General features: G+C 37.4%; 1 protein-coding gene across 2 annotated transcripts in view; it reads right to left on the bottom strand.

The window, feature by feature from the left end:
* The window catches only part of LOC131072574 (eukaryotic translation initiation factor 3 subunit I), a 36,752-nt gene extending 17,462 nt beyond the window's left edge, over positions 1 to 19,290 (bottom strand). Inside the window, exons 1-4 of one of the 2 annotated variants that reach the window (XM_058008761.2) lie at positions 19,093 to 19,290; positions 18,516 to 18,703; positions 8,737 to 8,952; positions 5,397 to 5,524 (exon numbers count right to left, since the gene is read on the bottom strand). In XM_058008761.2, the coding sequence (XP_057864744.2) occupies positions 5,397 to 5,524; positions 8,737 to 8,952; positions 18,516 to 18,699 (528 nt within the window). In that variant the 5' untranslated portion in view covers positions 18,700 to 18,703; positions 19,093 to 19,290. The other variant, XM_058008760.2, reaches the window with a different exon arrangement.
* Between the last annotated feature and the right edge of the window lie 2,488 nt (positions 19,291 to 21,778).

Genomic DNA, 21,778 nt, shown 5'->3' with positions numbered 1-21,778 from the left:
GGTACTATCACAGAATCCATTGTAATGCCATCAGCTCTAGCCTTTTCGTTGTATGTAGGGCACTCTCCCAAACTCTACTTTTATGCTACCTATAGCCATAACAGGCATGGAAATTTAGGCATTTTTGCTTAGCTCAGAATTGTTGTCATGATACCTTAAGTCACGGCAGTGACCCCATGTTAAAAGTTTTTGTTATAGGAGAAATCAAATCTTTGGTTCTATCACTGTGTTGATGTGTTTTTTATGCACATGTGAACACAGAATAAAATACCCAAAAGTATCTTATCCTCTCTTGAACAAAATCTCTCAAATGCTGAAGATTAGCTTAAGGATCACTGGAGAAGACTCCAAGGTTCATGAATGTAGGGTCACTACGTGTAGATAAGCTCTGCCGGTTGATGTGATTATGCTGGAATCACAAGGGTACTTACGTTTGAATGCCTGAATGCTTGATTTGCTGGAACTTAGATCATCTGATGTTACGATCTTGTGATGCTTCTTATCCTAGACTAACTTGAATTGAAAAAAAAAAGGGCAAAAGATGAAAGAAAGGTTGAGAAAGCCTATTCTAAGACCTAGAATGTAAGAAGATAGTTGAATGATCAGATGGAATCCTACTGAGCGAGGTCTCAACATCAACTTGAACAATTTGACACAAGCTCAGTGCAATCTTCTAAGGGCATTCCAAAGATGTTCGAATCAATACCATCAAACATTGATCACCATTCAAGTTAATGCATAAGCAATGAATGTAGAACGATTCGAAGTTAAGCTCATATCATTCCAGTTGACCATGCAAGGCACACTTACAGTCAATAAGAGGCTAGTGGTATGGACAAAACGGATTCCACACGAATAAATTCAACAAATCCCTCCACTCAATTTAATCAACATGAAAGCAAATTGACAAGCAAAGACCATGCGATTTGTTGAAATAACAAATCAAATTCACCATAACTTCAATGAAATCAATTGTTCTTTACAACAAAGTTTAGCAACAATCTTTGCCTTCTCCTACTCTAACTTATATTCTAATCTGGCTATTCTTCTAAGTTATCTATTATTCTATTCTATTCACTATTAGCCAACTATTAACTATTAACCAATTATTAACCTTTACAAATGAAGAGTTTGAGCTTTTATAGAGAGATCATTTACAATGAATGGCCAGGATTGAATCTCCATTAATGGCCAAGATTTTACAATGAAAACCCTAATTAGGGTTTGTTACAACCAATTCTCCTTAGCCAATGAGAAAATTACATTCAATGAGCGTGAACCAATAAATATCAAGGGTAGGTACATCGGAGTTTGTGCATCCATGGGTGAGCTTGGTTCATTGAATCAAGACACGTCGATGTGGACCTCTCTGATTGGTGGAGGTAGTGACTAGGACGATGACTAGGATTCCGCCTCAATCTTGCACTTGTAAACTTGATTTGATTCATCATCATGAAGGGATGTTAAGAGATATCTCTTGATACTCAACATTATTTAGTTGCTCAATGTGATGATTGATGAGAAGCGGACTTTGATTAACTCTTTTGAAACTATCTGCTTCTTCAATCGTGCTCGATGTAGGTCTTGTGATGACTTCGGTTGATCCTCCTCTTACTCATGATATGCTTGATGAATGGTGTACCTGATTGAATGTAACTCTTCAATGTACTGACTTCGATTCTTGGATTCCCGAAGGGAATTCAAGATTGCAAAACAACCTTCCATCATGTAGGTTACCCTTCTTTCATGTTCTAGTGTTTGCTGATGAAGTTTCCTCTTGATCTTGCATGGTGGTGATAGGAAGTACATGTCATGGTCAAGTCATTCCTTCATCTTTTGATTACTCATCTTGCCTCGAAGTAGTATCATCTTCCTTACATATCTGCAAAACAAAGCATGTATAGTATCAAATACATAACATATGATCTTCACACACGTCTTGTTTTAAATTGACCTCTCACTCTGATTTTATGTGGTTTTTCACTAAATCTGATCAAGAGGAGGCTAATAATAATCAATGAATTCACTGTATGGAAGACAGATTTAATGTCTAAGGGTAAATCTGGGCTGTCTAATGATGAAGTCCACTAGTTGATATGTCTCCCAGTTGGGTACACTCGCTCCCTCTTGCTGTATGATGAATTCGCCTTCCTATAACATCAGATCTGTATCTTTAATGTCTTATTTCACCCTTGAGCTGCAGCAGCTCAGCTATGTTTTGATGAAATTCACTCATGTATTGACAAAATTTGATGCCTAGCTGAAGAAGTTCACTAAATCTGTTCCCAATTTCGCATTTGGAGAGAAGAAAATGCTTGAGTCAATGATTAAAATGAATGTTCTAACTTCTCCTTTATATGCGCTTAGGGTAAAAGTCATGTCTTTTGGGGTGCAAGGCCGACTTGGTTTAATAAAAACAAAAAGATAAATTGCCTCTTTCACGCCAGCTGACTTGATAGATTAGAACTCTCCCTTTTATCAATTTGAATTTAAATAAGTTTTAGCGCCAAAATGCTTGTCTTTTATGAATTCGCTCTTGGACCTTAGGGAGGTACACGACCTTGGAATAAGTTCACTCTATGTCCTTAGCAAGGACATGACTTGGTAAGTTTTGCTCTATGTCCATAGCAAGGACATGACTTAAAAATAAAATTCGCTCTGTGTCCTCTCCAAGGACAAGACTTGGATGAAAAAATCACTCTATGTCCTTTCTAAGGTACATGACATTGTATTGAAATTCGCTGCAAGACCTTCGGGAGGTACATAAATTGGAAATAATTCGCTCTAGAACCTTGGTAGGGACACGATGAAATTCATTCTCTAACCTTGGCAAGGACAAGACCTAAAATAAAATTTTCTCTCTATCCTTCAAAGGGTACATGATGAAATTCGCTCTAGGACCTCTCCAAGGACAAGACCTAAAATAAAATTCGCTCTCTGTCCTTCGGAGGGTACGCACATGATTCTAGACAAAACTCGCTCTAAGACTTCTCCAAGGTGCACATATTCAAATTCGCTCTAGACACTTAGCAAGGACATGAAAATTTCGCTCTGAATCCTTTGGAAGGACATGACTCAAAATGAAAATCACTCTCTGTCCTCTCCAAGGGCAAGGTCAAGGTGAAAAAGTTTGCTCTATGTCCTTTGGAAAGACAAAGTCAAGGTGAAAGAGTTTGCTCTATGTCCTTTGGAAAGACAAGGTCAAGGTGAAAGAGTTCGCTCTATGTCCTTTGAAAGGACAAGGTCAAGGTGAAAAAGTTCGCTCTATGTCCTTCGGAAGGACAAGACTTAAAATTCGCTCCAAGACCTCTCCAAGGTACACATTCAAATTCGCTCTAGGACTTTCAGGAGGTACACAACCTTGTGAAAGAATTCGCTCAACCCTTGGCAAGGTACAAGAGCTAAATGCAAAAATTCGCTCTAGAAGGTACCTGACTCCAAAATTCTCTTTCACTTGGTTGGTTTTGACCTTAAGTTTCCCAATCTTTCCACATGAAAGCATCATCAATTCGACCCTTAAGAACACCTATAGAGGAAATTCGCTTTGTGACCTTTGGAAGGTACATCCCTTGGTGAAGAAATTCTGCTCTCAGACCTCAGCTAGGACAGGACATCAAAATTTTGCTCTAGGACCTTTGTGAGGTACATGCCTTGATAAAAATTTCGCTTTAGGACCTTTACAAGGTACGGGAGTCTATGTCCTTAGCAAGGTACGGGGTCAAGTTACTTGGGCAAATTTCGCTCCAGGGAGGGAGCAAGGTACACATCCTTAGGAAAGAATCTTGACTTAGTCCCTTTCACCTGACTTTGCTCAGTTTGTTCAATCCTCAAGTCTTTCACCCATAAATCATTCTTGCCACATGCTTGATGACTTACTTCACTCCACTCAGGAGACCAACCTGACATGATGACCCTCTAGATACTTGAGAAACTCTATCCCTTCAATGCAAAGACTAATAGCAAAGACTCTAAGACAACCTAGAAAGCAAAAAGTGGGGATCCCCATTTGCAATGGGGCGATGTGTGAATACCTCACAACACACCACCTATTTTTTATGCTATTTCTGCATATAACTCAATTGCGGTATTTTTGGTCTTCCTGGTTTGTACTGTTCAACTCTATTAGTATCATGGCAGTAGCATCGTACTAAATGCCTATTCAAGGTAAGATGAAATTTAGCTATGGTTGTATAAGACCATCTCCTTATGGTTTTTGGATTTTGTAAGATTCATGGGATCCCCCATGATAGCAACTGATAATATTTTTGTATAGATTTTATATGATATATAAATTTTATTTTTACAGAAAACTTGTCCTTCTGCTCAGTACAATCATTTATTGATAAAGAAAATGTCACAACAATTAATGGAAGATGAAAAATTTGCTTAGAAAAGATGAAACTAAAGAAGCTATCACACTGAATCCACTTTACAACTCAACATTCTTAAGTTTATAGGCAAAATCAACCATTTCATTGTTTTCCCAATATAAATGTGAGATCTCGAATTTAACCATGGATATTCAGAAAGGCCATGACCACCTTGCAGCACCTTGTGCATCAGGTTGTCCTGGGATCCATTCAATGATTTCATGTAATAGCTACATAGAAAATATGCCAGAGACAATGCAATAATACATATTTGTATTTGGCAAAGGCAATCTGGAAAACACATATCCACAATGTTCTCAGAAAACACAAGGTCTCCCAAAATCACATGCAAATTTGTGGTATTTACAAGTTATTACTTATAGGCAGCAAAGGCAAATTTTAATAACAGTAATTACCTAATGGCTAGACTTTCAACCAATCATAAGCATTTTTGACTCATTTATATTTATTTACAATCCATACTATAGACATTCTTTGGAAATAATCCTTCCAAATACCTCTCTACTAAGAGCATTATTTATAAAATCAAATGTTAGTTAAATGAGATTTCATTTCCAGCCACTTTAATGTACACGTACACCCAGAATAATTAAGATTCAGAAAAGAGAGCATTTTCAAACCAAAGGAATGAAGAAGAAACTCAAATGCAAGATAAACATCACGGTTCCGATGCCATGTGTAGCATTTGCATCCTATTTCCCACACCAGGTATAGCAATTTTACTCCGACAATACTGCCAAGAATGGACATAAAGATGTCCTGGAGCACAGAAAATATCTAACTAATCATAACGTTTCATGGACAAAAAAGTCACTCAAAAGCATTCTTGGCGATGCCAAATCAATCTGTCCTGTATTAGAGATGGATTTCTAATACTATTACTGTGATTTAATATCATAAAGATTTATTAAATATAGCCATCATACCATCTGTATGATCTTAAATAATTACTATACTATTTCAAAGTTCAGAAACAGAAATTAACAGCGAATATCCATCACACACCTCTGAATCCCAAAGACGTACAACAGCATCTTCTCCGGCACTGATTATTGTCCTGTTTAGGGGACCCCAAACAGCTCTGTTTATCCTGCCTTTAGACCCAGGTATCGTGAGTACAGACTCAGAATCCTCTGCATTATAGAGCAAGGTAGTATAATTGTAAGACATACAGACCATAAACATTTACAACACTCTACCTTTAGAAGAAAGAGAGATCAACAAAGGATACACAATATAGAAAACAATTAAACTAACCATAGCACAATGCAGAGTCAATTTTCTTTTTCCTATTTTCTGTGTTGAACTAACTTCACTAAGAATTTGGCAATGTCATTACCAATTGCCATGTCCCTCAGCTTAAGATGGTCAAAGGAAGCCTTATTGCTCACTATCCTTCAAGTCATAAAGCTTTCCAGTATGATAGTTGATGTTTGAATCATCAGTCTACCCCCATCTCGGTTTCAGTGCCTGGGATCTTAATCTACCTTTGTCAAGATGCTTTCTCCAGGTCAATTTAGTATACTTCAAGTTGTTAACTTGCGTCTATTTCAAAGCCTACAATAAGGAGATATTTGTTTCAAGCACTACAACAGAAACTTGGTTGACGATTACTCATGATTTGCATTAAGATGGACTGGCCTTGAAATGCTAGGATCAAGATTCAAGATCCATCCCTCACTTAGAAGCTCATGCATTCACACCAATGCCAATATTAAAATATCTATTCACAATGAAACTGCAGTATCGGGATACAGAAATGAAAGTTTTTGTAAAGAAACCATGCTGTGATACAACTTGGGCACACATATATATCAATAGAGAGATTGAGTATCTAAATACTTTTTCATGAATATAACTCCAACATCTTACAAGATATTATCTATCTTTTTAGCATATGTTTGTATGAAACATATTATCCAGCACTGGTACATTTTTAACTCCAATGCTCTTCCTTGTTTTACAGAATTGGAAACTTTAAAAAGGATTCAGATATTTGTGCTACAAAGAAATTTTAGAAATTTGTGTTACAAGGCATATTTAGATTTCTGTATTAAAATTATTAAAAGGTTTCACCCTGCAGGCAACAATATGGAAAGGAATATGTAGCGCTCAAAGTCACACATTTTATTTAGTCTCATAAACCAGCAACTTGACACAACTCCAGATCACACAAAGGGAGCCTGTCCTTGTTTCAAACAGTTAACATTAGCTCCACTTCCCCAGAAATGAAAACTCACTCTCGCTTGCATGCATTGATGCACATACATCCAGCTGATGTACACAGGAAGGCTTAGGAAAAGGAGAAAAATGAACACAAAAATTGTTCTGGAGTAGATAAAAGAAAATTTCTAGGCAAATGGAAGGCCAGCATCAGTTCAACCCTCCAATAAAAAAGAAAAAGTTAAATGTTGGTAAATCTAGAAAGAAGAACTGAGAGTCTATATCAATCTGCATTCAAACAGACTGCAGGATGACTCTGAAGGGCTCCTCTATTTCAACACATGCTTTACTGTTACTCTGACGAGTTCATGAATGCCTTAATCTTCCAGACTGTCTTTCCCTAATGATATTCTTGCAGGGAGATGTGGATAATTTTAAATAATCCATGCTTGATAAATTCTAATAAAATTATAAAACCATCATCCAATGGAAATGAAATGATTAAATGCTTGGCAAAAGTCTATCACATTTCATTTCTACACCCCATCTAATAAGAGTAGTTTGCAAGCTTCGACAATGCATAGCTGAAGTCAAAATCAGCTTCTGATGCAAATTGATATATCCTTCTCTTGCCATAAACCTACACTTGAGTGAACCAATGAGTAGACCAATTTCTCACAACACGTATGTATGTATGTTTCAGAGTAAGTGACCAATGGGAAACCAATAATTCCACACTTTTCCTTGGCAACGGATCTGTATTAAAATTTCTAACAGGAAATAGAAATTAGTGATTTTATTGTTTTGTCTCTCCAAATTCAAAAAAACCTCTAAACAATTAGCTTTTTCCCTATTACTCACAAATTATAAGGCCAAAATACATCTTTGACTGAGTATATTATGTTCATCTTAGATGATTGTTCAAGCAAAAAATATCCATGTCTATCTAATTGGGCAAAATTCCTTCTATGTATTTTCTAAGTTTAAAGACATTTTCTAATTTTATTTGTTCAAAAGCCCAAATTGAGATATACAGCTATTCTTTGAACATGGCATACCTTGAAAACTCGTATTTTCTGACTGTTAGCTTTTCTGTCAATGATTGAAGACATGAATAAAGGTATTTCACAAGGAGAATTATATAGCAACCAGATTTACAATGACAAAAAAGTACCAACGAATCACAGCACCAAACAGACATAAGTCATGGCAATCTTTAAATAAAAACACCTGTTCACTCACACAGTGGCAAACTGGAAAAAAAAAGTCACTGCAAAACCTAGGGTGTGGACAAAATAGAAGCACACCATGACTGCACCCCACAAAGTCAATAATTTTCCCACAGAAACTAGACAGAGAAAAAAAAAATGTAAAAATTGCAGCTAAAAACCATACTGAAAATCACGAATAAAAACCCTCCAAAAATCACAATTATACTCATAAAAAAATTGCCATTTCACAATTTTCATGATTTATGCTTCTATGATCTTAACTACTTTAACTTCCATTTTTTATCTTAAATTTTAGATAAAGAAAATAAAACTCTATAATCAGATTTAATTGCAAATGATTTTCAAATATATATTTATCAAACTAAGAAACAATGTCAAACCTTGGGACGCGACAACAATTGGGCAAACAGAACATAACAAGATCTATATATAATCGATGTGTGTACCTATTAAGCTATATAGAACTTTTCAAAATTGCAGAAACCAGAGTAAAGCAAAAAAATATAGGCCATTTATGGATGCTCCGAGAATGGGCATCTAATAGAAGAGCGTAAATGAAAAAATAATATAGACAATTTATTGGAGGCCTAAAAACCAAGTTTATACTAGAGAAGCACAAACTATAGGAAAAAGATAGGTAATTCATTGGATGCTTGAAAAACACAGATATAATAGAGGAGCACAAACTGAAGGAAAAAGATAGGCAATTCATTGTATGCTCTGGAAACAAGGATAGAATAGAGGAACACAAACACACCATCCTCGATTTGTAGTAGCTCATCATTTTTCTGATCAGAGTTCATATATTTGGTAAGTAATCTAAAAGTAAAAATAACTATTAGGTTACCATGTATGAAAAACTGTGACATCTTCATTAACAGACTGCAACAAAAATTCTCAATATCATGCATCAACAATCTCAAGAACCAAGAATGAATTTATCCACTTACGCCTTGACAGATCCTTCTCGATTCGCTTTACATGAATGGCTGATCTCAACTCCATGAATGGATCAGTGGTGATTAAAGCAAGCTTATCTCCTTCTGAGAAGTCCACAGATCTAGCTGGAGAATCAAATTTGAAAGAAAATAACTGTGTTCCATTCTCCACTTTCCATAACTTGACAGTCTGATCTGCACTACCAGTTATTAAACGTGTGGAATCCCCTGCATCATAAACCCACGTGAGTTAAACATTCAAAAACATGTTCTCACCAAGCTCTGAGAAATTATCTATGATTTCACCTAAAATAAATAAAATAATGATAGCGAGACTATCACTAAAAAGTAATACAGTTCATGTCAACTCTAGAACACTTTTAACTAGTAGTGTGATGTAAATGTTGTGTAAATCTGGTCACTTGGATTTTAACTTTTCATGGCTTGTTGCCTTCTTTGAAGCCTGTCATCAGAAACAGGTAATAATAAATTAAGATTGAGGGTTAACATGACATACTAACTATAAGATGCCTCTGATCCATGTTGGATTTAGAATTAGTTAAATATCCATAACCCAAACCCACGGAGAAAATCCTTCACAAAGTACGAAAGCCATCGTTATACACAAAGCCTCTCCACAATTAGGTCAGGATTTGACATTTGGACAATGATTGATAAGAACAAAATATTTTCTTGTATACTCCCTGCTTGGTTCAACTACAGAATTGCAGTCCAGATAGGTTTCTACGTATGAAGTTTTGGATCACAAAGACAAATTTGACGTCCCAGACTCAACAAAAATTATAGGAAGAATTATGGATGATTGACAAACCCTTGCCTATATAAACATCTTACTTTATGTTACCAATTTGCTTCTGTAACTTAGCAGATCCGGAACCTGGTCCAGTGAGGGCAGAGGTGCAGCCAGAATTTGCACTTCTGCCTATGGAATTCATCCCAGATACACCTGAGAGAAACATGAAAAACATTGACCTCTTTTTGCAGAACCCATGGCAAATCAGCACAAAGTGACATTATTTTTGAAAATTGGCTTTTTTATTGTTTACAACATTTAACTTGAAGCATCCTGATCATGCATTGCCCTCCTGATAACAAAATTTATTCATACAACCATGGCAAAATAGGCCTGCAGAGGAGAGTTCACAGCCAGAGAGGGTCCGGCTTGCATGTAGAATTGAAAAAAAAGCAGAGTGTCAAGTCGGCCAATTCCATTTCAATCAAACGTGAGTGCCAGTTTGAGTGCTGGCTAGCATAGCCAATGTTTAACCTTCTGTAATTTTTTGTTTTGTGATTGAAACTTGTGTGTTGTGTGATGCTTTTCCTCACTGAGTAGCTAGTTTTTTTGTTTTGAATTTTATTTATTTATGTAATTTATATACCATGGAGAAATAATAAATACATGACGAGAATAGCACCCAGTTAAGTAAGAGAAGGAAGATGCATACACTGCATGCACCAACCTCATCCTCTTCCAGAGTTAGAATGCTTTTACTTTTTTTCAGTTATACATGCGAAGGTGCATTCAGAGTTAGAACTTAGAAGTCTAAGTTTAGACTTTTTGCTCTTTCGCTTTTCACTATTATGCTTTTTAGTTTTTAGCAGTTTGCTTGCCCATCTGTAGCTGCAGTATTCTTTTCAGCTAAAGCGCAAAAGTTAAATTTTCAGTTTATTAATTATAGGCAGTTTGATTCATGTGAGGTAAGGTGCGCTTCCAGTGTCCAGCAATCTTCATCTATAAAAGAAACACGGGTGTGAGTGATTTATTAATTCCAGTTTTGCACTAGTGCAATGTTGTATTTGAAGATTAAATGAGAAAATAGGTGCAGGTTTGACTGTTCAATACTGTGTATTTGCTATTAATATTTCAGTTTGATGTGTTTGCAGATTCTGGTATTCGGAACAGCAGTTTTGATAGAAGTCATCGAGTCTAAGTTTCCTAGCATTTAGGGTTTAATTTTCTGAGTGCAGAATCTGCTTACCATGGTTCGAAAAATTAACTTTTCCACCCTCCCAGAGTGGATTCTCAGTCGAACAGTTGGCGACTCCTTTTTCTTAGGGCTTCTCGTTTAGTACTTACAGACCTCCTTCTCCCATTACAGTAGTTGATGCAGGAGCATCCATGTGTGAGATTATTTAGGAGGCAGATTTTCAAGTAAAACAAATTTTTAAAAATGCCATTCTTGGCATGGATTTTGGGCAGTTCAGCTTGTACCAACTCATCAATTCACTCCTTAATAGTAGCAATTCAAAATGGGCACCTAAGAAGAGTTGTTTGATTTTTTCTATTTCAGGAGTCTGCTGAGTGGAGATAATGACAAAGTTGAATTGTCATTTTTGACATGTTGGGTGGAGTTGTAAAATGCCTTTTTGAAATTTAATGCAATTTCTAAATGGAAATAAGCTTTCCTCATGGTTTTGGTGTCATTTTCAGGAAGGTTACCAAATATGAGTTTTGGTAACTATGGTGGTGTTGATGTGTTTTTCATGCACATGCGAACACAGAATAAAATACTAAAGTATCTTATCCTCTCTTGAACAAAGTTAGCCGAATGCTGAAGATTTGTCTAAGGATCAATCAAAATAACTCCAAGGTTCTTATATGTAGGGTCTCTACGTGTGGATAAGCTCAATTTGGTCTGATGTGATTATGCTAGAATCACAAGGGGACTTACATTCAAATGCCCGAGCGTCTGATTTGTTGGAACTCAAGTCCTATCTACTCACTGGATAATAAAGAAATAGCAAAAGATGTAGGGTTTAGAGAATCTAATCTAAGACCTAGAATGTAAGAAGGTAGATGAAGGACTAGGTGGAGTCCTACTGGGTTGAGTCTCACCATCAAGTTGAACAATCAGACACCAACTCAGTGCAATCTTCTAAGGGATGCTTCAAATATGTTCAAATTGTTACACCATCAAACACTGATCACCATTCAAGTTAATGCATGAACAATGTAAGTATAACAATTCAAGATTAAGCTCATTCAATACCAGTTGACCACACAAGGCAAACTTACAATCAGTAAGAGGCTAGTGGTTTGGACTAGGCGGATTCCATGCGAGTGCATTCAGTAACTTCCTTCATTCAATCTAATCATTTACCATCTAAAATGAAGAATAAACAAGAAACCATGCATATTGCAAAGAAACAACACACTTCACCACAACTTCGATGAAAATGGAGTTCATTTACAATCAAGGCAACAATTTCTTGCCTTCTCTTCCTAATCTACTCTAATTGCTATCTAAGCTTCTATACTAGCTACTAACTCTTGACTATTAGTTGTTCTCTTATTATTCACTATTAACTAACTATTAACCTTTACAAATGAAGAGCTAGAACTTTATATAGAGAGCTCTTTACATTTCAATGGCTCTGATTGATTTACAATCAATGGCTAGGATTACAAGATGAAAACCCTAATTAGAGTTTGTTACAACAAACTCCTTTAGCCAATGAAAAAATTACATTTCATGAATGTGGACCAATAAGAAATTGGGGTAGGTGCCTCAAAATTTGTGCCATCACTGGTGAGTCAGGTACATTGAATCTAGACATGCTAATGTGGACCTATCTGACTGGAGGAACAGTGACCGGGATGCCACCTTGTTTGGTACTTGCTTTTGTGATGACCTTGGTCGATCCTCCTCCATCCTTGATATACTTGATGAACGATGTACCCTTCCTTGACTCTCTTGTATTTGCCTATGATATCCTCTTGAAGAGGTCTTCCTTTGACCTTGATGCCGAAATATCATTCTTGAGATCCTCGTTCCGATATTCCCTCCAACCTGGTCCTTCTTATTTCTTTCTTTTCCTTGATGAACTTCAACTTGTGGAGATTGTTGTCTTGTAATTGACAAATATGGAATTCACTCCTTTAACTGTTGGTGGATCTCGTTCTTTAAGTTCACTTTTTTTGAATCAGGTCTAAGCTGGAGACATGTTGATCCTTTTGTGAGGATTCGCCTGTTGATCCTTTCTTGAGGATTCCCCTCTTGACTATTGAAGTTCGCTCTTCAAATCTGATCTTGAATTCGCCTTTTAGGAAGATAAGATGTCTTGAAATGAATGATGGATAACTAAGAATCAACCTCCTTTAAATAGGCGCCTTCACCTCTTTCTCTAAAAGCCGACTTGCTTTGGATAAATAAATTTAATTGCATCAACCTTAAACTGGCTGACTTTCACATTGTAAATTCAAATTAGTCTTTGGCGCCAAAAGGTGAAATTGGTTTTGTTAATGCATTAATTCTCATAGGCCGACTTGCTTGCTTTTAGTCTTCTCTCCAGCCGGTCTTCCAATGCAAAGCACTTGCTCTTCACCTGATTTCACTCTTGTACCTTCAAGAGGTACAGGTCCCTAATAAAATTTTGCCTTGGTACCTTAGAAAGGGACGTGAGCAAATTGAGAAAATGATGAAGTTTTTACCATTATTTGATTGAGGCATGTTTAATTCTTATGATTTTTAGGACGTTTGGCCACTTCAAATTACCTTGAAGAAATCCTTTAACACGCCTTTATTAGCAAATCATTCACCATTAATGCATTTCGCTTTGGTGCCTGAGAGGGACACAAGCGAATTTTGTTCCTAGCTGAATTCACACTCAATTCCTCCTTTATCTTGCCTTAGACTTGATTTCTTAATTCCTTTCTCACCATGATCAAGTTAATTCGCCTCCGTCTTATAGCTTAAAACAAGATCTTCTTAGTGCATTAAGTGAGATAGGGGGTCCTTTGCTCCTTTATCTTGCCTTAGACTTATTTATTAATTCCTTTCTCACCATGATCAAGTCAATTCGCCTCCGTCTTATAGCTTAAAACAAGATCTTCTTAGTGCATTAAGTGAAATAGGGGGTCCTTCTAAGAAGTTCGCTCCTGTACCTTTGAAAGGGTCGGGAGCAAAGTTCTTTTTTATTCAAACACTTCATATTCCTTCAATTTTGCTCTTAAACTTAGTTTTTGAGTCCTTCTTCCACCTTGATCAAGTCAATCTGCCCTCAACCTAGCTCATAATAGGATCCATTTAATTGTTTGAGTGAGCAATTAAGGCCATTTAAGGATTTCGCTCATGTACCCTTGGTAGGGTCAGGAACGAATTTGAGGTATTAGGCTCAATTCATGCTTCAACTTGTTCTCATTGCCTTGATCTTTGATTTTCAATTCCTCTCCTATGAAAACAACATCAATTAATCCTCAAAAGGCTCAAAGATAAGAATTCGCTCAAGACCATGGGCAAGGTATAGGGCTCATGGAGAATTCGCTCCTGTCCCTCTGAGAGGTACATGAGCGATTTAGCTTCTTTACTAACTAAATTCACTTATTGCCTTCTTTTCATCAATTTAGGCTTAGATTCCAATTCTTCCATATGAAAATATCATCATTTTGACCCCCAGGAAGGCCTAGAAGAGATTTCGCTGAGATTTCGCTTGGGTACCTTTGGAAGGTACACGACCTCAAAGAAATCGCTTGGGTACCTTTGGAAGGTACATGACCTCAAAGAAAATTCGCTCCTGTACCTTTGGAAGGGTCAGGAGCGAATTTGTCAAATTTGCACAAATTCTTTGCTTTTTCATCGCTCAATTTTGAATTCACTTACTTCAAGGGCATGTACAAGTCAATTCCTTCTCTTTGTCCATTCTTTCTCCAATCCTGTCTTCTTGATCTTAGCAAGGTAAATGAGCTTGAATGACTTCGCTCCTGTCCTTTTGGAAGGTACAGGAGCGAATCAGGAAATTCACTCAAGCGTTCAAATGAAGTTGAAATCCAAACTTGAAATTTAATACATCCTTTGCCCACTCCTTTCATTTCATCCATTCAAGTGCCTACATCGCTCCCAACTAGAGCAATGGAAGCAGATTTTACTCCAATCAGGGAGCACTTCCTTTCAACCTGCTTCTCAATGTAAGTGTGATCAGATCTCTTGAATGGTGGAGGAAGTTATTTCTGAATAATTATCTTCCAGATTGATGCTGTCGTGACTTGTCCTCCATGCTTCCTTGGGTGCTCATCTTTCTCTTTTCTTCTATCTTCATATCAAACATCAAATCAGAACCTTGGAAAATGATCTGGAATTCCTTTGAAATCCGCCCCTTTGCCTTTGTATCAAACTCCAATTCTGTTTAAGGGGTTGAATATCCTGCATTCAGCTCTGTAAGTGCATAGTAATGGTCTGATCCATCTTCTTCATGTGATTGAATTTTGATATTGTCTCTTTTCAGATGTGGATATTGATGTGCGAGTCCTTGAATTCAATTTGCCTGAGTGTAGTCTGAAACCATCTCTTTATCAGCTTCCGATCATCCTATCAAAACCTGAAAGACATATAATGAATCAAGAAAGATGCAAACAAAACAATTCTCCACACCCTTAATGCATCATTAATTCAAATCTGGGAAATAACAATCAGAAATTTTGGAAATAACAATCAGTTCTGATCTAAATTTTGATCAATTCTGATCTGAATTTTGATCCTCAAATTTGTAGCTCTGCCTCGCTGTCTGCTGCAACTTGCCTTAAACTCAAATTTGTTCCAATCCTCCTTGTCGACGTATGTTTGATCGATGAAATTATCAATCATTTTATCCAGAGCAGATTGTATAGATTGCTTTGATCGATGCCTTAGAATGAGGATGAGTGTCTTCTTATATAGCCGGTGGAAGTTAAAGGGTCTGTACCTTTTCAATGCAAAGGTTCATAGCAAAAGACTCAACACTAACCAGAACTAAGCTAAGAGGACTAATCCTAGAAAGCGAAAAGTAGGGGTCCCCATTTGCAATGGGGCGATGTGTGAATACATCACAACAGGTGGTTAAAAGGTAGGTTTCAACAAAAATTTGAGGGTCCCAATTTTCAGATTTTTGGAAAGTTTGAGGGGAAGAAGAAATTGAGGGATTGAAGATGAAGATGAAGATGAAGAAGAAGAAGAAGTTGTTGCAGGTTTAAGGATGGAGGAAGGTGCTTATGGCAGATTTTGAACTTGAAGATTGGAAGAATTCCATGGTAGTTCTTGCCTGTAGGTGGATTGATTTTCAAAGTCAGATTTCATGTTTGTATGTGAAGCCAATAGGCTCAACATTTGTAATCAGATTTGTAATGTAATTTTGATCAAGAAATCAATAGATAGCTTGCATGTTCCTTATCTATTTTTATGTGTGACATTGCTGATTTATTTTGAATTTTTGAGTATGGATTGCGAGAGAAATTCTACTTTGCATCAGTAGTTCTCATCCAACTCTATTGGAAGGGAAAAAAAAAATCAGGCCTAAAAGTTTGCGCACTGTAGCATTAACCTTCTTCACAGTTAAGAAAAACCTCAACCATGACGCAAATTTACCACTAAGTCAAGGTCCTCAAATGAGAGGCAGGCAGTCTAAAAAGGAAAAGCTTGATGCTGTTCACCTTCACATCTTCTTTTCTGTCAATGTAAATGGTGAAATCCAAAACCTTACATGCCCATTTTGATGGAGTGAATGTACAGTGTAGCTTAAGTGGATGATGGTTGGTCCTGGCCAGATTGTGGGTAGGCAAAATGCATTTAGCATGGCTCAAAGATTGAACTGTACCAATATGCTTTCCAGTTCTTCAGGTTCCTTTCTATTATGTGAGGAACACTCTTAACATTGAAAAAACAGTCATACTCTGAGGATTGAAGCAGCTAACATACTTACATTATCATGGATGACCTCTGCTCAATGATGCAGGGAAATAAAGAGATTGCAGCTAGAATCCAACAGAAACTAACAACAAAGACCAGTCCCTTCAGCTATGCTTCCTCTTCAGGTGATGAATCTAGGAAGACATCCAGATATTTGAAAAAATGGAGTGAATGATGACAAATGTAAGCTAAGTGGTTTCGATGTAACTATTTAACAGTAAGATAATCAATTTATATGGTGCATACAATTACTATAAATTAGCAGATGTGATTTGCTAATCCCAGCCGGATGACCACTCAAACTGCAATACCATACTCCTTTTAGACACTGATACTTAAAACCAATGGAAAGATATTGAGGATAATTTTGTTCTCTTGGCTGAGAATGGATGACTTAGTTGGGTGGAAAGAGTAACGGGAATAATCATTATCTTCTGATTTATGTGAATCTCTACTCTAGATTATGAAGAACGAGAATGGAATTGATAGAAAAGTGTAGTCTTGATAATTCAAAGATGATTATTCTTAGCTCATAGATGATATCTGTGAGCAGAAGTGGTATGGTGGAGAGGTCAAGCACAGACGCGGTTGTCCTGTCAATCAATTACCTGGGTTCTATTTTGCATTTCGAACACATAAAATCATACATGTAAGCTGTGAAGTGCAAAGGGTTTGAGAGCTTCAAAATTTTCTGTCTTATCTTTTCTCTATTCTTGTCTTGGTTAGTATGGTAGCAGAAGTGGTATGGTGGAGAGGTCAAGCACAGACACGGTTGTCCTGACAATCAATTACCTGGGTTCTATTTTGCATTTCAAACACAGAAAATTATACATGGAAGCTGTGAAGTGCAAAGGGTTTGAGAGCTTCTAAATTTTCTGTCTTGTCTTTTCTCTATTCTTGTCTTGGTTGGTATGGTAGTAGCAAGGCCACAGGTAGGCAAGTCGCAAAGAATATAAAATCCAGAGTGAAAATTTTCTGGTGTTAGAAACTTTGTTGATGGAAGCTGAGATTGAATTTTTGGTTAGATTAAATTCGGAAAAGAGAAAATGGGAATGGCACATTACTAATCTAATATATAGGTATTGAACTCCTCTGATCCATGCTTAATGCTCTTGACTGCTTCTGTTTTTGTTAAAAAATTATAATTTTCTGCATCCTTGGATTCCCCCTCTAATTGTCCCTGTGTTTTAAACAACTGTTTTATTCCGTGAGAGTGCAATGCCTGAGAATAAATGAAAGCAAAGGAGAAGACTGAGGGATTGCGAGCTATTCATTTACGTGTGACTGTGATTGAAATATATAAATCATGGCAACAATCTGAACTAACATTTTAAATATGAAACAATTTGTGAATTCTGATTAAAAGACAATGAGATTAAGACCTCAGTGAAGATGATGCTTTTAAACTTTTTAAATATTTTCTTCATCCATTTGCTTACATGACTAGACCACAAAATTAAATTCATCTGGTTGTAAGCAGTGTTTTACGACATAGTGGTGACACTGACAGAGTGGCTCTGAGTTGTTTGACATGAATTTTGAGTCTGAAGCACGATAGTGCTGCCTTTCCCTGGTTTTTGATCTTGAGAGTGGGCTTTCTAGCCTGATTGTTAATGTGCATAGGCTTCTTGGCCCAAGTTGGCGAAGAAGTCATCCATCAATCTTGATCCCTGAAACAAGTTATCCTTACCCAAAAAAAATGGAAGTGAAACCAAACCCCAGGAGCTTTTATACATATAACAGAATTATCTATGTTAGGAGCCCTTGCATGCAAACTTGACCCATCACTATGGCAAGCAATTAGAGCTGATATTTTCACTTAATTTTACTTTTGTCCAGATATAGTGTCCCCGATCCTACAGTTATCTTCTTCCGAAAAAAAAAAACTGAAAAATAAACCCCAGGAGCTCGTGTATTTGTGCTTAGTAAGCTATATATGGAGGCATGCATTCTTAACAGATCACTCACTCATCCTGATGATGGATCAGAAAGCCCCGTCACATTCTTACATTGCAATGTTCTTTTAATTCAAAAAGCATCGTTTCAAAAGCTCATTAGAAAACATAAACCCTAAAAATGGAAATGGGATAGACAAGGAGGGAAAAGGCTTACTTGAGACATCGCAGCACCAGACAGCACCGTTGTGGCCCTGATACGTCCCAAGGCGTTCGCCGTTGTGAGCATACCACACAGTGGGTGTATGATCCTTCGCGCAGGAGAACAACAAGTCCCCGTCTCTATTGTATTTGAGAAACGTCAGAGGCCTCTCGTGCCCCTTCAATAGAATCGGCCTCATCTAACTGTTCAAAAGAAAGTATGACAGAATTAAAAACTATATATATAATCTTGCTGAAACAAAAGCCCTAACAGACGAAAACACTCGCACAAAACGAGTAAAACTAAGAAAAAACAGAGAGACTGTAAAGAAAGAAGAGGAACAAAACAAAAGGCAATTAAACGAACCAGTTTGAATGAATGGATTAAAGCCGTCTGTTTATCAAGAAAAGAGGAAGAAAATAAGAGACGGACTGCGATCTAAAATCTTTTCCCAGGGTTTTAGTAAGATGTGTTTTAGAATTATTTCGGCTTTTCAAAGTTTTTTATTCACAGTTTTATACAGCTCGGAATGCATTTTCTAGAGCTCGTAGTGCCGGTACATTGTGTAATAATAAGTAACTAGCAATCGCACCTTGAAGTATTGCTTTCTGTGTCAAATAGGTTCTCCGAGTTGTTTCTAGTAATGACGTCTAGAAAAGTATTGCTTTGTGTGTCAAATAGGTTCTCCGAGTTGTTTCTAGTAATGACGTCTAGAAAATTCTGTTTCGAAATTGTAATTCTTCCAGCCGAGTCAATAAATCAGTCTCAAACCCTTCTTGTTATGAAAGATTCAAGGCATTTTTGTTGCGAAAAGCATTTGGCCGGTTTGGAAAGTTGTTAAGTCTTACCTTCGCTGGGATGGGTAGGATTTCGTGATGGTCTTTTTTTCAACCAACACAATATTTGGTGCTCACCTCTCATACAAGTCTGAGGGCTTCCTCTTGCCTGTGTTTCTGGAATTTATGCTCTGTATTTTCACAAACGCAGCATTTGCACTCCTCGAGATCTTTTTTTTGTGCCACTATGAGTCTCCGTTCTTGGGAAGATTTGCAAACCCAATTTCGCCTTACTCGACCAAATCGACAAAATGCCTCTGAATATGCTACACAAGCTTGGTATTCATTTTGTGAGGCCTTGGTGAGACTGCCATTGGTTTCCCAACACCATTTTCTGTAATTACAAACCCAAGATGGGCTACCATTGGCTTGTGCCTCATTTTCCTATGGTTCCCATTTTGAATCTCAAATGGCATTTGCAATCTTCACAGAGCACATGGAGTCGCAGATTTCTTACTCTCTAGTCTGCTATTGTTGAGCCTAAAGTGGCTCGTTTTGCCTGGTGTATTCTTTTCCAAGGCTTGCCTTTGGGTTCTCGTCTCAGGCATCTAGGGGTTCTAGACCCTCATTGTCCCATTTGTGGGTTGCTTGAGACCTTGATGCATCTCTTATAGTTTTGCAGAAGAGCTCAATAGTTGTGGACCTGGATACATTATTTTTTTAGGCCTTTTCAACCTGAGCCTTTCTCTTGGCATATGGTTCTGTTGGGAGATTCTCCTTGGCTCCCTTTCAAATTCTCGTAGATATGGTATGCTTTCAGGATGGAAATCCTTTTTAGTTTATGGAAAGATAGAAATGTTGTTTTATTTTCTCACGACTCTCTTGATATTCATGTTTCTTTGTATGCTAAAACTTGTATATGCAATAATGTGATGCTACAAATTCAAGTGTAAGCAAATAAAGTGGCTCTTGAAGTAGCCCACTTGCAAATGCTTATGGATCATTGGGGTAATGCCTCTTGTATGGTTGCCAGGATTATGCTGAACCCTTTTGCCTCCACCGATCGTTCTCCGGTCTGTGGTCGTTGGTGAGGTCGCAGCTCTTTTGTTGGTGGCTCTCGCACGCCTCGCTCTTAGGCTCCTCACTGCCACTCCAGCGGAGAGAGACTTTTCGTGTTGTCGCTCTGCCTCTCCACCTCAGGGTGGCTCTACCTCCAGGTGGTGGTGCTTCTTCAACTCTTGGTGGTTTTGGTTGGTTAGATTCTGGTTGGCCCAGTTCTTCTTAAAGGTTCAATTGGCTTTCTCTCACTATTTCTCCAGTAAGGGAAGATAAATATGAAAAAGAAGAGGATGCTGAGGATGGGTGGTCTCGTCTAGACCCCCCCTGATCCCACAGATGTATGGGGTAAAAAAAATGACATGGATCTGCCTCTTCCTTCTGCTGCTAATACTCTAGCCACTTAGGCTTTTTGTGTTGTATTTAGAATTCTGGGGTGTGCCTGTGTTTTTTGGCTATTTCCAAACTATGCCCATCTGACTCTGGGATAGTGACTCTTTCCTCCCACTTTTTTTGGTGAATAGTGTTCTCTCTTATACTTATATTAATGGAAATGCCTATTCATAAAAAAAAAATTGATAGATTTTTAAACTTAGGGTACTTAAGAGAGCGCCACTAGGGTAAGAACCCTGAAAGTTTTGGCAAGCTGGGAAGAAAAACTAGAACACACCTAGCATAAATCCACTGACCCAAATGTGTTGAGCCTGACGGTTCATGCCCACGATGAACAAAACATAAATTAGGCTACCTTGCAACATTACATTGCATGCATCTGACGATTTTTGCATCAACAAAAAATTGTCGCCCTAAGAAAATGGCTCTGAGTCTTGAAAATCTAAGAGTTTATTGTACAGGGGCCTCGTGTGACTTTATAGGTTTAAACGAATTAATTGTATGTGCTCTAGATTCTAAGAAATGACTCATTAAAGTTTGATAATTTTTTGAACTCGGGGCACTTAAGAGAGCACCGCTTTGATATGGCCTTGAACATTCAAGGTGAGTTGGGATGCAAAAAAGGTGCATGCCTAGCATAAACCCACCTACCTAGACATGTTGGCACTAGCAGTTCATGCCCAAGATGAATAGAACAAAAATGAGGCTACCTTGTAACTTTGCATTGCATGCATTTGATGATTCTTCCATCTGTTGGGATGCTTTTTGATTTTTTTCTACCATAAGGTTTAGGGTTTTTTTTTCGTGTCTCAAAAGGCTTAAGCCTAAAACCCTAAACCCTAAGTCCTAGCCATGTTGCATTCTCTTTTTGATTTATTTCAACGGTGACCCTCGACAACCAATTTCCAATGTTTTAAGTCATCTTTTGAGCCCTTTATATCGTTCTGGTGACCAGCCCCTTGGTGTTATCCATCCAGTTCACCTTTTATCGTGGGCTTCATATTTATTGTGCACCTTTGCCAAGATCAACAGTTGTGATAGTTGTGCGATTGT

The sequence above is a fragment of the Cryptomeria japonica genome, chromosome 10 (assembly GCF_030272615.1).
Source record: "Cryptomeria japonica chromosome 10, Sugi_1.0, whole genome shotgun sequence".
In the NCBI taxonomy this organism is placed as follows: domain Eukaryota; kingdom Viridiplantae; phylum Streptophyta; class Pinopsida; order Cupressales; family Cupressaceae; genus Cryptomeria; species Cryptomeria japonica.
The sequence above is the reverse complement of the archived record's forward strand: the minus strand, read 5'-3'. Positions and strand labels throughout refer to the sequence as shown.